This window comes from Trichechus manatus, unplaced genomic scaffold, assembly GCF_000243295.1.
Source record: "Trichechus manatus latirostris isolate Lorelei unplaced genomic scaffold, TriManLat1.0 scaffold00177, whole genome shotgun sequence".
Lineage (NCBI taxonomy): Eukaryota > Metazoa > Chordata > Mammalia > Sirenia > Trichechidae > Trichechus > Trichechus manatus.
The window spans coordinates 1,144,384-1,160,604 of record NW_004444113.1 but is presented as its reverse complement, the minus strand read 5'-3'; the positions used below and the strand labels follow the sequence as shown (position 1 = coordinate 1,160,604).

Here is a 16,221-nt window from a genome sequence, read left to right as displayed (position 1 = left end):
TCCCTCCCTTCCTCCCTCCCTCCCTCCCTTCCTTCCTCCCTCCCTCCCTTCCTTCCCTCCTCCCTCCCTCCCTCCCTGGAGAGGGGGATGAGTTAGGATTCCAGTACATATTTCGGGGGACACAGTTCAATCCATAGCACCAAGCTCCTGACTTTTCTTTCCGTTTCCCTCAATCCTTTGGTCATTATGCGCCCCCCTTCCCTGTTCCCACACTCAAATCTCATCCCTAAATCGTCTGGTTTTTCTGGCTCCTTCTTCTCCAAAACCTTTTCTTGGGGGGAGGTGGGAGGTTGCGGCGGGGAAGGATGTGCACAGATTACAAGTGGTGATGGGGGCTATAGAGGAAATTAAAGGGGTCGCCTGTGACGGGGAACTCAGAGATGGCCTCCCTGCAGCGGTGACATCTGGATTAAAACTGGAACACGGGAATAAGCGGGCCACCTGAAGAGCTGGGAATCGTCACGCCCCACCCGAAGCGCAAAGCCCAGAGGGGAGAAAGACCACCATGGAGACCAGCGGGCTGAAGACCCGGGAGCAGAGGGCGGGACGCGTGCAATGAGGCAGGAGAGGTGGGCGGAAGGCAAGCCCACAAGGTTGGTGAGCCCAGCACCAAGGTAGGGTTTTATTCAGATTGTGACAGAAGGTTCTAGAAGGCTCTTCAGCAAGCAGAGGACATGAAGGGATTCTTGAAACCAGACTTTGTTTTTTTCTCCCCCCAGGGCTGAAATGAATTTTGGCAAAGGCCACTCAGCAAGCGTGTGCAGAAAAGACTGGGAGAAGCGGGAATGGACCCCCAAAGGATCCCTTATTCTGTATTTCAGAGCCTAGACTATAGTACTTTCTCACCAAATATGCAAACATTATTTCATACGAAAGTGATAGTGGAGACGACAGGAGGGACAATTCACTTTTACAAGCTCAGTAACTCACATGGACCAGACATCGATTTTGGGGCCATATTTCTTCCTGGCAAGCAGTTCGGGCGCGGCATAGGCGGGGCTGCCACACTGTGTGCTGAAGGGGTCCGAGTAACCCAGGATCCCCGCGCAGTTGCTCAAACCAAAGTCTGCAAAAAGGGGCGGACAAAACCAGCTCCGCGTTAGAACATGTGGAAACGAAGAGGGGGAGAAACAAAAAGACAGCAGGAAAGCAAACATCCACTCAGGCTAACACAAAACTTCACATCCAAAGAAAAACCCAGGCAGCAGCTGCGAACCGCAACCCCCGGATGTGAGTCTCAAGACAAAAGGGGAGGAAGGCTGTCAGGTGGGCTTCCTCACGTAACTGGAAACACTTTACAGCAAACCTCGCTGTGAAATCCAGCTAGAGCTAAAGTATGTTGACCCGAAAAGCTTATTTCCATCAAATCTTGCAAATGAGCCATCCAGGAGAAGGAAAGGCTTTGCTTTCTAGGACTAAGGCAGGAAGAGAAAACCGGGCGAGGGATGTGGAGTCAGTGTTCAGGCTTCTGAGAGGGCCCGTGGGGGAAAGCTAAAAGAAGATTGATTTTCTGTGGCTGGTGCCCCTGTCGCCCTCGGCCACATGCGATCCAGCCATTTACACTGGGCTTTTTCAGCTGAATGTTTTCATTTTGTGAAGTCTCTTAAAAATTCCCCTAATCCATGCAGCACATATGGCGATTTGAACATGAAAAAAGAAAAAAACGCCCAATAAATTACCCACTGCTGTCAAGTCTGTTCTGACTCAGAAACGCCATGTGTTACGGAGTAGAACTGCACTCCATACGGTTTTCTTGGCTGTGGGGAAATCCTTACAGAAGCAGATGGCCAGGCCTATCTTTCACGGTGCCACTGGGTGGGTTCGAACCACTAACCTTTAGCTTAGTTATCAAGTGCAAATCGTTTGTGCCACCTGGGGAATCCCCCCAACAATCTAGATGACACTAAATATTAGCCTGAGAAACTAAATCTGGAAAGATGGCAGTGTGAGCGAGACTAATGACCTCATTACACTGCTTTATTCTTGGATGGTTAAGGCAACTGGGAACAGGTAAAGTCCCAATGCCTCTAAAGCTGCTCTGGGTCCCTCATGCCTTGCACGACTTGTTCGCTTTTGATGGTAAAGGTACTGCAGCCGGCAGCTCATGAGAGCGGTGTTAGCAGCATGTATGCCCTTATCTGATAGCTTTCCTTCATCTTTGTTATCTCAGAATTAACATTAAGGTTCATCCTTTGAACTTCAACGTAAATATTATGGCCCTGTGTCCCAAAAACAAGACTTTTGGGCCACAAGGCTCAGTCAGGAAGGGGCTGTGGTCAGAGACTGCGTCCAAAGTCTTGAACCAAAGCTGGTCCTTCTTCAATCAGCAATATTTATATCTAATTTCCTTGGTGTCTTTTCTCCTGCACTCTAGTATGTGTCCACCAGCCAAATGGCGCATCTGCTTAAGCTTTAGGGAAGCTCACAAAAGGGAGAACACTGAACAGGGCTGAGCTCTGAGTCCATGAAGTCACTCCCATGCCACGGATCAAGAGGACATGCCAAAAAAATCTTCCACTTGGGTTAAGCTGCGTCACGAGATAACTTTTCTAAAACAGAGCCCTGCGCAAGCGGAGCTCGGAAAACTCTCTCCAGCTCTGCACAGCACCTAAATTCTCCAGCCCAGGCTCCGTGGTGAAGAATCAGAACCTACAACAGGGGTTGGCAAACCAACTAGAGAGAAATCGTGGGCTGCACATTTAACTCTTCCTTTGTTTTTGTTTGTTAGCTTGTGGTAAAATACATATTAAAAAAATTAGTCATTTTGATCATATTCATGTGCACAATTCAGTGACATTAATGACACTCACCATGTTGTACAACCATCACCACTATCCATTTCCAAATGTTTTCGGTCACCCTGAACAGAAACTCGGTAGCCCTTAAGCATGAACTCCCCATTTCCTCCACCCCCCAGTCCCCGGCAACCACTAACACACTCTGGTCTCAATGCATTTGCCTCGTCTAGATATTTCACAGAAGTGAGAATCCTACAATATTTGTCCCTTTGTCTCACTTATTTTACTCCGTATAGTGTTTTCAAGGAGTCCCTGGGTGGTGCAAATGGTTAACGCGCTCGGCTGCTAACTGAAAGGTTGAAGGTTCCAGTCCACCCAGAGGCACCTCAGGAGAAAAATCAACCACTGACAACTCCATGAAGCACAGTTCTCCTCTGACACACACGGGGTCGCCATGAGTCGAGTTGAGTCAATGTCAACTCTTTTTTTTTTTTTAATTTTATTGTGCTTTAGGTAAAAGTTTACAGTGCACACTACTTTCTCATTCAAAAATTTATACACAAATTGTTTTGTGACATTGGTTGCAATCCGTGCAATGTGTCAGCACTCTCTCCCTTTACACCCGGGGTCCCTGTGTCCATTCATCCAGGTTTCCGGTCCCTTCCTGCCTTCTCGTCTTTGCTTTTGGGCAGATGTTGCCCATTTGGTCTCGTATACCTGATTGAACTAAGAAGCATGTTTCTCACGCATGTTATTTTTCGTTTTATTGGCCTGTCTAATCTTTGGCTGAAAGGCGGACTTCAGGAGTGGCTTCAGTTCTGAGTTAGCAGGGTGTCCAGGGGCCATAGTCTCAGGGGTTCCTCCAGTCTCTGTCAGGCAAGTAATCAACGTCAACCGTTTTTAAAATGTTTTCAAGGTTCATCCACGTCGTACCATGTTCTTCTTTGCTTTTGATGACTGCATTTCTTCTCTTAATCTCCCGCCTCTTCTCGTCCTTTGCTCTCTTACCCTCCTCCCCACCCCAGCTCCTTTCCCACTGACGTGGTCCATAAAAGAAAGACTTCAGGGGCCACCAAGGTTCCGGGTCCCTCTCTGAGAAGGAGACATTTGTTCATAAGTATCTTGGGGACCCTGGTCTCAGACCCCACCCTGAAGTATCACTGAGTTGAGGGAAGAGAGGTTGATCATTTGTATAAGGAGAAAAATCATACCATAATTTAAATGAGATGGTTGTTAAAATGTTTTCATTTTAAAAATCTATTTATGACATTTACTCAACCTAGGGTGCACATGTCGAGAATCAATAATCATCTAGAAAGAAGTCCTTGAATATTAGGCATTTGGACTTTCTTTTAAATAGTGGGCAGTAACTTTTTTTTTTTTTAAACTACATGAGCCATGAAAAATTCTTCCACTAAAAAATATGCCTGGTCTTGGAACTAGGTGGAGGTGGTGGTTGTACAACACTGGAAATGTACTAAACGCCACTGAATTGCACACTTTAAAATGGTTAATTGTTAGTTTTATGTCATGTGAATTTTACCTCCATTAAAAAAAAAAAAAGGGAAAACTATCAGCTGAAAGGAATTTTGATGAGATAACAAAGGTATATAAAGAGCACCTACTATGGTAAAGGAGCCCCTGGGTGGTGCAAACAGTTAACACGCTAAGCTGCTAACCTAAAGGTTGGAGGGCAAGTCCACTCAGAGCTGCCTCGGAAGAAAGGCCTGGCAATCTACTTCTGAACAATCAGGCATTGAAAACCCTATGGAGCACAGCTCTACTCTGACACACATGGGGTCACCATAAGTCGAAGTCAACTGGATGGAAACTGGTTTTTTGGTTTTTTTTTTTACTATGGTAAAATGGAAAGACAAGGAGCCCTGATGGCGCAACGGTTAAGCGCTCGGCTGCTAACCAAAAGGTCAGAGGTCAGAACCCACCAGCTACTCTTCAGGAGAAAAGACCTGGTGATCTGTTCCCATAAAGATTACCCGTTGCGGACGAGTTGATTCCAACTCATAGTGACCTTATAGGACAGAGTTGATCTGCCCCCATAGGATTTCCAAGGCTGTAAATCTTTATGGAAGCAGACTGCTATATCTTTCTTCCATGGAGGGGCTGGTGGGCTCGAACCGAAGACCTTTTAGTTAGCAGCAGAATGCTTAACCACTGCACCACCAGGGCTCCCCCGTAAAGATTACAGCCTAGGAAACCCTATGAGGCAGTTCTACTTTGTCACATGGAGTCAGTATGAGTAGGAATTGACTCGATGGCATACAACAACAAAACAAAAAAAGAGTATACCTTCTCACTTATTAACTGTCTTGTTATTCAACTTTTCCCATTTACGACACTAGTAAGAAATCGACATCTGTCGGCAGAGGCGAACGCCGAAGTGTGCGGCAAGAACAACTCTGGCTGTGATGGTGACGGTTATGCGTCGTCTTAGCTGGGCCGTGATTCTCAGTGGTTTGGCAGTAACGTAATGATGTGATCTGGCAGTTCTGTAATGATGTAATTTAGCAGCGATGTAATGATATAGTCATCCTCCATTTTGTGATCTGATGTCTTCATCCTCCATTTTTGCATGAACACCGATTTCACATAACTACCTGGTCTTTGGAACCTAACTATGTTGATAAGTGAGGAGAGGGTGTAAGTAGGATGGAATAAGGACTGTATTACTTGGGGCGACATTTTAGGGAAAGCATCATAAATAGTCATGGTATGGGCCCAATCTCACAGGAGTCCCAGAAGATTCATCTCTAGATTTCTGAAACCAAAACAAGATTCCAGTCCTAATCTGAGGGGGGTTCTGTTAACAGCAGAAAGCAGCTTCATTCAGTTCTTTCCTCAGCTCCAGACCAAAATGCTGACTCCAGACTTGTCTATAAAGATGTGCTTGTCAGCAGACGAGGGCAAGGAGATAAGAGGGGAGGTCACCCCCACTGTTCCCAGGCCAATCTGCAAATAGGGAGTCTCGCCTTATCTTAAGCACAGCTTCCAGGAGATAAATTAGTGGAGGATTTGGGGAGTGGAGGAGATAAAAATCTGCATTTTAACTGGCTCACGTTGACCTAGCCGAAGGCGTTTAATTTAAAATATACTGTAGAGAAAGAGCTAGTACATTTCACATTCATAATTGTAATTATTCAAGTTTTACACATATATCTGCCTATAATTAGAACGGAGAGACTACAGAGACGTTCACCTCCCAGGAAATGTCAGACGGGCTGCCTCAATCAGATTTGGTAAATACATAAGCCAATTATCCCTCCGTTTGCCCCAGAGCTGAAAAATGAATCTCAAAAAATGCCCGAGTGAATGCTGCTTTGGAATACTAATGCGAAAGAAAGTGTTCTCAGTCGTGGTTCATACATTTTAAGATACTCAACTATCAAACATCAGACTGTTTTTTGGAAGGGGAAAAAAAAAAGTCCCGATTAAATCAAATCTTACTCCCGGTAATTCTGACTAATCTGAAACATGCCTTAAGTAGATTTATTTAAATCAAATTCTTTCAAAGAAAGAGAAACTCTTAAAAGAGGAAATGATAATAGCTATAATCAACCTTTGAAAAACAACTAGGTAATTCCTTTGAAGAAAGGTTCAAAGCGCTTTCAAGTTACCGAAAGACTGGAGAGGAGATGTTTGATCCAAATTGCCCAGCCCACAGGCAAGAAAACCCACAAGACACTGGATCTGCCTTCCCCCCGGCACCTCTCCTCACCCCCTACGCCCGCCGCATTTTTTTTAAAAAAAAAAAGACAAGAGAATGCAGATTCTGCTAAGCAAAATGTGATTCCCTGTTGCTCTGGGGTAGGATAACGTCTTTCAGCTACAGGTGAGAGCTAGGGCACTTGGGTGTTAGCTGGGCATGAGAGAATTGGGAGCTAAGGGAAAAGTAAGTTCTAACAAACCCATCGCCATTGAGAGATTCCCATGTGTACAGAGTAGAACTGCCCCATTGGGTTTTCTTGGCTGTAATCTTTATGGAAGCAGACCGCCAGGCCTTTCTTCCTGGTGCTGCTGGGTGGGTTTGAACCACCAACCTTTAGGTTAGCAGTCAAGAGCAAAACGTTTGCACCACCCAGAGACCACTTCTAACAAAACCCAAAAACAAACCCGTTGCTGTCGAGTCTATTCCAACCCATAGCGATACTATAGGACAGAGTAGAACTGCCCCATAGGTTTCCAAGGAGCGCCGACCTTTTGGTTAGCAGCCGTAGCTCTTAACCACTGCGCCACCAGGGTTTCCATTCTAACAGGGAAGTCCAATCACCAGAGCCTCCTCTCCAGCAGTTTTGGGAATCCTGGTTTCTGACCTAAACCCCCACTAGAGCCTATTCTGTCCCAATAAGCTGAAATGGCTGCTCAGATGCCAGTTCAGCAGTTGCCCACCTGAGAGGTTCGATCCTGAGGCTTTTGAATAAAATGGTTCCTGGTATCCAAAAAGCAGCCATCCCACGCCGCCTCAAGATGTACTGCAGGTTCTGATTTAGGTATATAATTTCTTCACTTCATGTAGGCAGGTCTCCTCAAAGAGGTTTTATTATTCAGCCAATCTGTAAGCTACTTATCAACCCATTATCTACGGTGGTAGGTTCGTCCAGGACCTTCTGAGCAAACTTCTAACCAATAAAAAGGTCTGCGCTTTCCAACAATTCGTATCCCACCTAAGAGCTATGGCTGCTAACCAAAAGGTAGGCAGTTCGAATTCACCAGCCGCTCCCTGGAAACCCTATGGAGCAGTTCTACCCTGTCCTGTAGGGTTGCTATAAGTCGACACCGACTCAACGGCAACAGGTTTGGTTTTTCTGGTACATTTCTAGTTTTATAAATGAATGTCTATAGATATCACCAGGAGTCCCAGGGTGGTGCAAACAGTTAAGCGTTCACCTACTAACCAAAGGGCTGGTGGTTCAAATCTATCCAGAGCACCTCGGAAGAAAGGCCTGACGGTCTACTTCCAAAAGGTCATAGTCATTGAACACCCAACGGAGCACAGTTCTACTCTGACTCACACGGGGTCACCATGAGTCGGAGTTGACTCAATGGCAACTGGACTAGAAGACGCATCACTGAGGAGACAGAAAGCGAGGCAGATTGGAGAAAGGAAACAGGATGGGTAACACTAGATCAAGATCTGCAAACCACCCATCAGTGGACACCACTTGGCTTGAACACAGCCTCAGTCTACGAGATGCACGGTAGAAGTAAATTACTCTAACGTTTATTGTAACGGATATCCGGCCTTTGTTGTTCTGTTGTTAGTTGCCAAGGAACTCGCTTCGACTCATGGTGACCTCTATATAACAGAACAAAATGTTACCCAGTCCTGCACCATCTCCATCATCACTGGAATGTTGGTATATTGTTGTGGCTATTGTGTCAATCCATCTCACTGAGAGGGTTTCCCTCGTCTTCGCTGACCCTCTACTTCACCAACCACGATGTATTTTTCTAGTGACTGGTCTTTCCTGTTGACATGTCCAAAGCAAGGGAGTCAAAGTCCCGCCATCCTCACTTCTAAGGAACATTCTGGTTGTGTTTCTTCTAAGACTGATTTGTTCCTTCTTTTGGCAGGCCATAGTCTATTCAGTATTCTTCACCAACACCACAGTCTGAATGCATCAATTCTTCTATCCTCCTTATTCATTTTGTCCGGCTTCCCATGCATATGAGGTGAATGAAAATACCATGGCTTGGGTCAGGCGCACCTTAGTCATCAAAGTGACATCTTTGCCTTTTAACACTTGACAGAGGTCTTTTACAGTAGATCTTCCCAATGCAACCTGTCATTTGATTTCCTGCTACCTCTACAGATGTTGACAACTGATCAAGTACGCAGACTGAAATCGTTGACAGCTGCTATTTCTTCTCCATTTATCGTGATGTTGTTTATCGGTCCAGTTTATACCCAGCCTTTACACAGCCTCTGCTCTTACAATCTCGCTGTTGTCAGGACATCTCTGTCATCATCACCTCCACTTTTTCCAAAGACAAGTTACACGTCAGCCTGCCAGAGTCCTTAAGCAAATATCTCCTTTCCTCCATTCTTCAGCCCCCACTGGGAGGCTCCTTTGTTTAATGCCCCAGATCCCGGAAACAAGGGACAGAAAGACATCTTCCAAGTACTTCAACAAAGGCCTTATTTCACTCCTTCTGTCTTTGGCACTCAAGACACTAAAATGCAACAGTAAAACAATTTCATAGAAAGAAGACCCTCTGGATTGTCTAAGAATCTTCCAATGACAGATTCCTTATAATGCTTTTGAAAAATAATCTGTTCCTCTTAATTGTTAATCTTCTAGTAATGAGTAAATCCATCAACATCTATCAATGGCGCTTCATCACCCAACCGAGGGGTCTGGAGGCAGCTGCGACCTCTTACCTGTTACTGGGTTGGAATCTGGCTGTGACTGCAAAGTATCTAATAAGTCATTTGAGTGATATGTTTTGGAGAAGTCCTGAGATGATTTTCAGAATTTGCCAAACAAAATTTCCTTCTTGGGCACAAAAAGTTAAATTCACAAAATTCTACTGAGCCTCCTCTTTTACCCTAATGTTAATTTTTTCAAAGCCATTGAGGTGGAAGAAATTACTTGCATTTGAGACAGAGAAAGAAAGAAGAGAGCGGGGAAAAAAGAAGGTGTTGTCTCACATCTGGGGGTGAAAATGACGCCCTGAGATTTTGCCAAGAGCAACCACACAGACAAACATAAAACAAAGCTCTTCTATAGAATGAACCCCAGAGTGAACTCACTTCTAGACCCTGAATTACGGTGGACCAGTTATGACTTTCATACTCTCTGGGTGGTGGACTGGAGCCCTGGTGGTGCAGTGGTTAAGAGCTCAGCTGCTAACCAAAAGATTGGCAGTTTGAATCCACCAGCCACCCCTTGGAAACCCTATGGGGCAATTCTACTCTGTCCTATAGGGTTGCTATGAGCCCACTGTTGCAGCCATTGTGTCAATCCATCTCATTGAGGGTGTTCATCGGAATCAGCTCGACAGCAGTGGGTTTGAGTGGGTCTGGGGTGGTAGATTAATGGCTGCTAACCAAAAGGTTGGTGGTTTGAGTCCACTCAGAGGCACCTCAGAAAAAAGTCCTGGTGATCTACTTCTGAAAAATCAGCCACTGAAATCCCTATGGACACAGTTCTACTCTGACACACATGGGGTCGCCATGAGTCGGAATTGACTCAATCGCAACTCGTGTTTTTTTCAATTATGACTTAGTCTATAGGGTTGCTATGAGTCAGAATCGACTCAACAGAAATGGGTTTGGTTTTTCTGTTTTTCTATCCTGGAGCTTCCTTCCAATGGGTACCAATTTCCAAACTGTTCCACTGTGGGCATTTCTCTCTGCACAGTTACCATCGTATTACGGGGCTCCAGTAAATAACATACTAACAAGACAAGGTACGCTGCACTCGCCCTCATTTCTGGGCCCCTACAGCCACTGAAATGTGGAAAAAGACAGCGAAGCCAATGGCAGCATTTCTGAGTCAAACATTTTCCACTATTTTTAAATAACCTATACAAAAGCTCAGCTCCCCCACCTGAATTTATCAAGAAGCTGTAGTTTGAATTAAAAAAAAAAAAAAAAGCCACATAACCAAGTATTTATTTGGGGCTGTAAAATTCACTCTGTGGTATTTTTACCTTCCTAACTATGTTTAGGAGCCCTGGTGGTGCAGTGGTTCAGAGCTTGGCTGCTAACCAAAAGGTCAGCTGTTCGAATCCACCAGCCACTCCTTGGAAACCCAATGGGGCAGTTCTACTCTGTCCTGTAGGGTCGCTATGAGTCGGAATCGACTCAACGGCAATGGGTTTATGGGTTAATTATGTTTAAACTATTATTATTATTATTAATTTTCATTTTCAAAACCATTATTAAATATCATGCTTGGACATCATGCTTGGTAGAGGGTCAGTGAAAAAGAGGAAGACCTCAACGAGATGGACGGACACAGTGGCTGCAACAATGGGCTCAAGCACAACAACAATTGTGAGGCTGGTGCAGGACTGGGCAGTGCTTCCTTCTGTTGTACACGGGGTCGCTGTGAGTCGGAACTGACTTGACGGCACCTAACGACAACAATTAAATATCACAAGTAAAAGGAGGTGATCTAGAAGTATTGCCCGTGGATAATTTCAAAAGTCAGTCCTCCGGAAACAAATAACTATCTTGCTCTAAAACAAAACAAAACAAAAAGTCATACCAATCAGCTTGATATTATTGTCTTCATCTAGCAGCAAATTTTCTATCTTCAAGTCTCTGAAATAAATAAAACCACACAGTGTTTCAGAGAAGCATTTAAAATAGCAGAATAACATCTTACGGAAGAAAAACAAACTGTTTTAGAGCCACTCTGAACCAACCCAGGCAGCGTTCTGCTGACACTCACTCAACAATAGATATCAAATGTGAGATAATTAATTGCCGTTGACAAAAACGGTAAAGGGTTCTGCAGAAGACAGACAGCAATGAGGGCAGAAGAAATCAGGGAATGCTTCTGAAAGAAACGGGGTCAAAGCTGGAACCTGGATGTTAAAAAGAACTGGGGTTAGAGAAGAGTCAAACGCATTATTTGGGAGCGCTGCTGTCCAAGCAGTCAGGGAAACCCCCGTGTGACCGCGTGTCTGTGAAACGTGAGCAACACCAGCCAGAGTAAGGAACACATTCTGGGAAACAGCTGAAGAAAAAAAATTTTTTAATAAATAAATACTTGTTCTTGGGTGTCATTGAGTCACTTTTGACTCACAGCGACCCTGTGTGACAGAGTTGAACTGCCCTATAGGGTTTTCTTGGCTATAATCTTTATGGAAGCAAATTGCCAGATCTCTCCCCTTTGGAGCTGCTGGGTGGATTCGAACTGCCAAACTTTCAGTTAGCAGCCAAGCATTGAACTGTTCATAGACACTGAGAAGTCAGGGAGAACAGCACTCGGTCAGGGCAGGTAGAGTGGAGGGGCCTGTGGGGTCTCGGCTAGCAGACCGTAAGCTCCTTGAGGGCAGCAACTACCTTGCTACCTCTGTACCCCGCTGCCCAGCACATTCCAGGTACTCAGTAACACCAACAAATCTGGACTACCAATCAGAGGTTGTTTTGGAAGACAGAAGGAAAAAGTGTGGGCAAAAGTATATACTTGGTGTGTATCGCTAAAACGGAATATGATTCCGCCATAAAAAGAAATGAAGTATTGACACATATACTACAGCACGCTGAGCCCTGAAAACATCACGAAGGGAAAGAGGTCAGACCCTAAAAACCACATATTAAATGATCCCATTTACATGAAATGTCCCCAGTAGGCAAAGCCATAGAGACAGAAAGGAAATTGGCGGTCACCAGGGGCTGGGAAAGAGGAATGACGGGTAACGCTTAGTGGGTACGGGGCATCCTTTTGGAGTGATGAAGATGTTTCAGAGCTAGGCTGAGGTGGTTCCACCACACTGTGAATGCATTAAATGCCGATGAATTAGTCATACACTTTAGACTGGTAAACTTCACGCTATGCGTATTTCAATATCATAAAGGGGGGAGTATGTATTCAGTCACCAGGGCCATCTAGGTTACTGGTTATAAACTCTGGCATCTTAAGGTGCAGTCCGCCAGCCCAGACACACCTGGAATGTTAAATATGTGAGAACATTCTTCTCTTCCATAAACAAAATGCTCGCTTCTGTTGTTTTTGAAACTCATCATTCTTGGTCCAGCTCTGATTTTCTCACTTTTGAACAGAGACCAGGCACAAGAAATATTTTCTTCCTCTCTTCTCTGTTGAGGGGCCCTGGTGGCACAGCGGTTAAGTGCTATAGCTGCTAACCATAAGGTCAGCGGTTCGAATCCACCAGCCGCTCCTTGGAAACCCTATAGGGCAGTTCTACTCTGTCCTACGGGGTCACTATGAGCCAGCATCGACTGGACAGCAACGGGTTTTTATCTCTATTGTAAGGAAAACAGCACAATCGTGATACATAAAAATGTTAAAAATGGGCTCCCTCAGGTCCCGGAACCCCAGGGGAGCAGCAGAGAGGACAGCCATAAGCCACAGAGCTCTATCCCGTTTAACTGGGACAGTCCTTCCCGGCTCAGCCCCAGCACTGCCAGCTCATCGTTTTTACAAGAGAACCAGAAATCTGGATTTGATCCTGATTTTCCAATGTTGGCAACAAATTCATATTTAAAGCAGCATTAACAGCATGGGCCAGCCTTGCAGGCAAGACGGGGCATGCAGATTACCAATTTCCAACCTCAGTGCGGTGGCAGCTGAGCCTTGAAAGGATGTGGGGCGGCCCAGAAAGAGGGGGGACAGGGAGGGAAAGGAGACCGAGGACAGCGAGGGTGGGGAATGCCAGCATTCGAGGCCAACTGGGAAGGAATAGGGGGCAGCGAGACAGGGGGGACCCGGCCACTGTCAAGGGAATAAGGCAGGCGGGATTTCAAGATGGAAAGAAGAGGCAAGGAGTCCACTGTGGGCAGAACGAGAGCGGTAAAAAGCATCCAGTGGATTTCCAAATGAGGAGGCTGCGGGCAGCCTTAGAGGTAAGGGCTTGAATGAGAAGCGGAATCTGTGTTTAAACCTGTCGTTAGCTGCCGTCAAGGCAATTCTAATCATGGCGCCTCCATGTGTGCAGAGTAGAACCGCTCCACACGGCTTTCAAGGGTGTGACTTTTCGGAAACAGATTGCCAGGCCCATCTTCCGAGGTGCCTCTGGGCGGGTTCGAACTGCCAACCTTTCCGCTAGTAGTCCAGCACGTAAGAGCCTTCAACCGTTTGTGCTACTCAGGGACAAACTTGCACCTAGAAATTATAAATGATACTCTCCCAATCCAAATGCACCCACAAATGGGAAAGAGATTTGTATACCTTCAATTCAAGTCAAATGAAACAATAAAGAGAGACTTAAAGACTGTCATCCACTAAAAGGTATCATTAATTAATTACGACGTAATATGAGGCTGACCTTATAGTCAAGCATATACGGTAACGCCAAACCAGACGCAAGCACGCACAGACTCGGGTGTCAACGTCGGCCCCAACTGCGAAGAGATGATTCCGTGCAGGCTGATGATAAAGCCGCGGCGCTATTTAAATCTAAAAGAAGGACAGTTTGCTTGGAGCGAAATTAAACCCTTTGACTGGGAAGAATGGAAGCAGTAACAAGTCAAAGGAGAAATGTGGTTCAGAACAAATACTGCAGAGAACAACAGCTTCAAGAAGCCAGCTAACAGCAAGCAATCGCCAAGAACAAGAACAATCAAACGAAGCTAGGTGATTCCGAGGCCACAAAAGCCCAGAGAACAACCGGGATGATTCGAAAAACGGTACAAATGGAAGACTGAAAATAAGAGAAGATGCAAAAGAAGAAAAAGTGCCCATTTTTAAAATCAGGAACATGTCGTGAAGCCAGGGGAGGGAGTAGGAAAATGTAATTATTAGACAAAACGAGAAAAACGGAATCAGTGAGAGTCGCCTGCTTGCCTCCCTCCTCCCACGGTAACACACTCCCAGCCCCTGGAAAAGGGCACGGAACAAACCTCCTTCCCTTGGGTTGTTTACCCGTAGATGACCCTTTGTCAAGGTTTCTACAAGATTTCGGTGGTAAACAGTCTATCTGCCTCAAGGTTCCGCGACTGGCTAACAGGGAGGGAAGTCGCATTCGCCCTTGCCCAGGTGACTGGCAGACTTTGTCTGTCCAAATGAGGGCAACGTTTGACCTCTTTTGGGTTTTTCATTTCCACCTTCTGCTCTGTCTTTTGAAATTTATCTAGCAGGAAAGGGGAAAACACTTTCCTTCTGACTCATTAGGAAAAAAGGCTCTAAAATCATATTTTTAAAAGTAGCTTTTGGATATTTTTCCCTCTGCTAATAGACCAGTACTTGTAAGCCTCTGACTATAACTAGGTACCTCACTCCCTCTGACTGTAACTAGGTACCTCACTCCCTCTGACTGTAACTAGGTACCTCACTCCCTCTGACTGTAACTAGGTACCTTACTCGGAATGCTCGCTGTGAACCATCCTTAACCAAACCAGCTGCCGTCGAATCGACGCCAACTCACAGCACCCCCACGTGGGTCAGAGTACAGCTGTGCTCCACAGGGTTTTCAATGGCTGATTTTTCAGAAGCAGATAGTCAGGCCTTTCTTCCAAGGCACCTCTGTGTGGACTGGAACCTCCAACCTTTCGTTTGAGCAGAACGAACGCGAGAACCATTTTACCACCCAGGGGCTCCATGAAGCAGCCTTAAAAAAACCAAATCGGTTGCCACAGAGTCGATTCCAACTCATGGGGACCCCTTGTGTATCAGAGTAGAACTGTGCTCCTTAGGGTTTTTATGGCTGTGAGCTGTCAGAAGCAGATCACCAGGCCTTTCTTCCAAGGCACTTCTGGGTGGGTTTGAACCGCCAACCTTTCAGTCAGTAGTCCAGTTAGTTTTCTGCTGAACCCATAAAAACACCTTCTTGAATAATAAAAGAGGAGTAAATGTATCCATAGGGTTTTAGTGTTAGTATATTACTTTAAAGGTACAAAACTGGTTCCATGAGAAAATCCTCCTAGTGGTCCACGCAAAAGAAAGCCTTGTGTTTACTCTAGCTCTATCCCCACAGCAAAATACCTGGCTTCTCTGTAAAGTGTCAGATTTGCCCTCTGGGAAGGAAGGCGCTGACAGCAGAGGAGGGAGGCACACAGTGATGGGGGGGTGATGGGGGGCTGGGTGTGGAATGCTCCATTTCACACTAACCCATGATCTGATTATTGCCGTGTCCACAGACGGGAGAGAGAAGTAGGTGGCTCTTACTTCCGCCCTGCAGTCTGAAGAGTCAGCCCTGTGGCTAGCAAAACCAGAAGTACAGTTCTAGCTTGTAACTGAGAACAAATGGGAAGGAGAAGAAAATAGGCCCTGGGCAGATGGGAAATAGCTTTTGTTGGCCAAAGCGGCTTCAAAGAGGGGTTAGGCAAAGCAAGCAAGGGAGCGGGGGCATGGCCTGATACAGGGGGGCTCTGGAACACTGTCTCCCAGAACAGAGCTCAGGGGGATCGTGCGTCTTGGGCTTAGAGGCACCAAGGAGAAGCGCTAGAGCAGCCCTTTGTGGTAGCAGTAGGAGGGAGCCCAGTGGGCCAGGTTAGAGGCCACCACAGGGACCGTGGGCTCTGGCCCAGGAAAACTTCCGGGCCTCGTCTGGTAACCGGGCAGGCTTAGGGAGGGCGGGCCAATGGGACTGGTCATCGCCCTCACTCCCAGGCCCGACACCAGGTGGGCTCCTCTGCGGAGCTTCTAAGGCAGGGAGGGGCTGGCTCCCCGTGGGTGTTTCCAGAAATGGAGAGGGCTCAAGGGAAGAGGAATGGACTCCTCCACACCCCCATGAGGCATCACTTCATCGCAGAGCCTTTGTTCCAGGTGGTTTCAGAGAACAAGCTCCAACAGGCCCTTGCTGACAACGAAAGGTTTACCCAGGGGCCGCC

The 16,221-nt window shown here is 46.1% G+C and overlaps 1 protein-coding gene across 1 annotated transcript in view; it reads right to left on the bottom strand.

Moving 5' to 3' along the window:
• HUNK (hormonally up-regulated Neu-associated kinase) overlaps positions 1 to 16,221 on the bottom strand; it is a 154,583-nt gene that overhangs the window by 72,837 nt on the left and 65,525 nt on the right. The window contains exons 5-6 of the mRNA XM_012558612.1: positions 10,970 to 11,025; positions 931 to 1,066 (exon numbers count right to left, since the gene is read on the bottom strand). Of these exons, the coding sequence (XP_012414066.1) occupies positions 931 to 1,066; positions 10,970 to 11,025 (192 nt within the window). The remainder of the gene's footprint in view (positions 1 to 930; positions 1,067 to 10,969; positions 11,026 to 16,221) is intronic.